The 4,635-nt window shown below is 44.5% G+C and overlaps 1 protein-coding gene across 1 annotated transcript; it reads right to left on the bottom strand.

Annotated features, from left to right (window-relative positions):
- Positions 1–842: 842 nt before the first annotated feature.
- Positions 843–1,765, bottom strand: nanos1 (nanos homolog 1). The gene has a single exon (XM_079167713.1). The coding sequence runs from the start codon at positions 1,681–1,683 to the stop codon at positions 973–975; it is 711 nt and encodes a 236-aa protein (XP_079023839.1). The 5' UTR covers positions 1,684–1,765; the 3' UTR covers positions 843–972.
- Between the last annotated feature and the right edge of the window lie 2,870 nt (positions 1,766–4,635).

The raw sequence follows: 4,635 nt of genomic DNA, 5'->3' as shown, positions 1-4,635 counted from the left end.
GGATAACATGTTGTTGTTTGCTAACATTCATTTGCTCTTTTTTTCACCCCACACTCAGAGTGAAAAGACTCTCAGAGCAGGCATGAGACTGTCCGGTGAAGATGTTGGGCAAACCAAAACCAAAACAAACTACAAAAAAAAAAAACACTGTAAAGAAAGAGAGACCTGACAGAGAAAAGGAAATCCAGTGTGTCGCACTTATTTGGGAATGTAAACATAAAGAAACGCAGGCTAGTATCTCTCATTTCTGACTGCTAGTTAAGTCGGATGACGTTTTCATCACATAGCATTGGAGTAAAAGTTTGGCTTGGCAACAATTGATTATAATGTCCCCCAGAGAACATGAGTCCTAAACAGAGGCCACATTGTCTCTTCTTTTTTTTTTTTTTTTTTCCTTCCTGCCTCGCAGATTGAATGTCAACTTTTTGAGCAAGTTGGAAAATATGTTGTGGAGTTTTTTTTAGGCAGGCAGATGGGACCAAAGAGTTCCTCGTCCAGTCAGACGCACACAAGCACTCATCAATGACACATTCTTGAGCTTCTTTAATGGCAAACATAACTTTGGTTTTCTAAGACGAGAAAGAAAATCGCAGCGAGCTTAGCTCACCGTACAAAAATACTTGGTAGAAATATGACATTCATCCCCTTTTTTGCCAATGTCAGTGTGTTTCCCTACATGACCAAAATACTTCTCTTCAAATGTATTCACACTGTGTGACTATTGATACATGTTTTTATATGCACACACTCAAATGACTATAAACTAGCAAGAAAAATAAATCCAATGTATAAAGCATAAAATCGTTCTATGTCGATAAAATAACTATAAAAATATAAGAGATCTTAGAGAGAGAGAGAAAAAAGGATAAAATCAATATGTTTATGAAACTGGGATAAAGGCTAAAGCCGAAATCAAAACAGTCATCTGGAAATAGTTCAGTGCAATTCAATTTACTTTATAGTCATGTCTGTTTAGAATATTTTCATCCTCTTACCACCCACAGCCCTCCCTCCCTTTAATGGTCGCTGGGATGGCTGGTCTTTTGACAGTGGACAGTATTTTATCGTGTGGGCATTGTCCCCGTTGGCACTGCACAGGGGGCAGGTGTAAGCCCTCAGAATCGGGCACACGACCCTGCCGTCCGGAGTCTTCAGGACGTGAGAGCCGTACACCTCCTCGGGCGCCCCGTTATTTCGGCAGAAGACGCAGATTTTGGGCTCCTGCTTGCTCCTGGAGGCGGGTTTGCGCATCTTCCTCTCCATGCCGAACAGATCGAACCCGGCGAAGCTCCCGCCGAAGCCCGCCTCTCGCTCCGGCAGCTGCACGCCGAGCTGGTTCTGGAAGGGGCTCAGTATCGAGAAACGCTCTTTCAAGTCCAGGATGGAGGCCGGCGGGGGGCTCCCGGACGGGCAGCAGCAGTCCAGGTGACCGCTCTCCCCAACGCCGCCCGCGATTACGCACGGACACGGCGGGGAATCGTCCAAGCCCAGGGTCGCTTTAAGGGACTCGGTGATGGAGTTTGGGTTCTGGGGGATGCTGAGCTTATTATTCTTCGTGACCAACGTGGTCAGCCCGAGATAGTCGTTCCAGAAATTAAAAGTATAGTCATAGGGGCTGCGCGCATTCAAATAGTTGTGATTGAGAAAATCCATGGCCGCTTCTGGTCGTTCGCTCGCGGTCATGAGGGTGAAGCAACCAGAGTAATCCGTAAAGTCTTTGTAGCCAGAGTTCGTCTCCAGGAACGGTTCGTGCACGGCGACGTGATCTCCAGTGTTCCTGTTGTGTTTGTGCGTCCTGCAAACAGGCTTTCTGGTTATAAGGAGCAGGAGGGCGGGGCGCTCTCCCTTCAAAAACCAAGTTTGTGATCGGGTTGAAAGCAGGCTCCCTCTCTTCAACAGCAACGTTTAGACACAGTTGTTTTTCTTGCAGCGGGGCACTTTTTTCTTTTTTTCGACGTCAATCATCATTCTGGCGTTTTTGGAGATTCTGGCATTTCCATTAAATAAAAGTTGTTAATAGTTAATGATTTGGGAGCAGAGAACTAATTTCGCTCTTACTGTAGTTAATTACGTTATGTCAGCGCGAGCACCACTCAATTAGAGGAGGATAGCTCGGCTCTTTGTTCCCTCTTGGTGCTAAGACATTACAATTCCGCATGTTTCGTGAATCAATATCGTTAATCATTGCGCGTGAATACCGTCGGCCAACTCGGGCGTTCGCACACCTTAACCCGTTGTGTGCCAGCAGCAGAGGCCCTTTGTTCCATGCAGCAGCGGCCATCCTCTCTCACTGTCCGGGGAGAAAACAGGCTGTGCTGGTGCATCCGATTACTGTTGAAATGGAACCAATATGAGGCGAGCCTATAAACCAGACACTCGTGATTCCTCACGCTGTGTAGAGGTTTACGGCCCAATTGTATTGTCTATTCAAACCAGCAGATTATGATGGGTAATTACATATAACTGTAGGCTGTTTCTTACATGTAGAACACATTATGTATAAAAAGTCTGTTTTCCACCAGAGTTGTAAACTCAATAGGAGTAAACAACTCTGGTGGAAAACATGGAAGGACATCTTGGTGTAATATAAACCGCTGCTTGATTGTGACACACTGCCAGTCCGGGCATTAAAAGCTCATAAAATCCAGACAAAACACCACATCAGTCCACCCAGTCTTGATGTAAACACAACATGCAGAATTGCTCTTCAACAGGGGGCAGCATAGTGCAATTACAGGTCAGTTCATTCAAACTAAGAGACCCCTCCCTCCCACGTCTCTCCTCCCCCTTGAATGAATGAGACTGCCAAACAAAACCTACAGTAATGATGGCCACTGGCTGGAAGATGAAAGTCACCCATGATGTCCCAGCAGCCAGATGTCATTAGTATATTCTGATTCCACAGAGGCAACAAGGAGCACACAACCAAGCCGCACGGATCAATGAAACTAGGACTCATAAACTGAATCAAATACACACAAGACTGGGTGGAGGTCTAATGAGGAATCTGTACAACTATAATGTAAAACACAACAACATGTGTAGTGTTGTTAAAGGGCCAGTTCGCTCTTCTCACTTACCTCTTCTACCTTACCTGGTATCTGTGGCGCTAACGGAGCTAAACAAATCATGACGGTGGCATGCCCATTAATCTGGTTAAATCCACACAACACACTGGTCAAGGGACTATATTCTTGCTCAAAAGTAGTTCCCTAGAAAACTGTTAAGAGAGAGGTCTAGATGTGTGCCTGCTTGGCAGCCTTACAATTTGATAAGATGATAAAGAAGTAAATAAAAACACTCACTCTGTAATTATATCTCAAATCGTAGGTAAGTAGATTCAGGAATCATCACAATTATCATTATAGATGAAAGATATTTCTTTGGTTTGGAGTCCTTTGGTTCACTTTTATGAAAAGCTTAGAAATAGGGTGGTATTTGGCACTCAAGTCCCCCCCCCCCCCAAAAAAAACTGCTTCATTCAATCATTTAGGTCTGAGAGCCACATCTGGAGAGACTGTGTTGGCTTTTCCACATTGTAAACAGACACATCTGTTGGGGTTGTAAGAGTTTTTAAAGAAACAATCTTGTTGGTTACTTTGACGAAATGGACCATGTTGCCTTCAGCTTTACTGGAAAGCACCGAGTTGTTGCCTTAAACATCAATAACAGCAGCGTAGAATAACCTTTCACAGAATAATGTTCATGGAGCTCCAGTATGGCTGTATAGAATGTCAGGGCTCTTGTTTCTTTTCTTGTTATATGCACATATCTGGAAAGCTCATTGCATGTAGAGGGATAAGTATAATCTGCTGCTTTTGCGACTTTTCTTTTCATTTGAAAGAAGCTGTTTGGAGTCTATACATTTACAATTTTGATCTCTTCGATGATCCCTTCAGATCCAATCCAATCACATTCGAGCACATTGGCTCTCCATCAGTGATAGCAGTGATCCAGCTGTCATAAACGGTCCGCTCGCTGCAGGCCTCTGACCCTGTGATGAAGTGGGCAGCTCAGGAATGTGGAAGCGGCCCTCTTGAAACAATGATAACACGAGTGACTGGTGTTCTAATTAAAACTTCCAGGGGGAGGCTGCGAGGACTCACTGACTCGGAAGGCCCACATCTATTTTTAAGGGATCTAATAAGAATGCACTACCTTAGGAGACACCGTGATGAAAGCAGAACACAAAAGGCACGGTCCAATGAGCTGCAGTGTTTTTTAGAGGCCATTTCTCTCTGCTCTCTGCAAGTTAGTTTGAAATAGTATTGACTGCTCATTGAATTTTCCCTCCGGAGGCCCCATTCGGCTGGCGCAAAAAAAATATGACTTTTATGACGAAGCATTAATAATGTATGTAATCGCCAATTCCTTTTTTGCAAGCCAGGGCAGATTGTGCGAGCAGATTCCCCGTGTTGCTGCAGTGCCGCTGAAGTATTCATGGCCGTATTATTTCTTAATTTTGTTGCGACTAAGAGGGATTAATACTCATCCATTAACTCAAGCTAATTCCGCGGCAAGCCTCGAGGTTGCACGAGTATATTGGACAAGGAAGTGAGATTAGCAGTGGAATGAGGCATAACATCAGCGTGGTGGCTGTGGCCCGTTAATCGATTTAGGAATCACACTGACTAA

This window comes from Pholis gunnellus (genome assembly GCF_910591455.1).
Source record: "Pholis gunnellus genome assembly, chromosome: 10".
NCBI classification, from domain to species: Eukaryota; Metazoa; Chordata; class Actinopteri; order Perciformes; family Pholidae; genus Pholis; species Pholis gunnellus.
The sequence above is the reverse complement of the archived record's forward strand: the minus strand, read 5'-3'. Positions and strand labels throughout refer to the sequence as shown.

Coding starts and splice junctions, on each gene's coding strand:
- nanos1 (XM_079167713.1), bottom strand. CDS start 1,683: ATGACCGCGAGCGAACGACCAGAAGCGGCCATGGATTTTCTCAATCAC.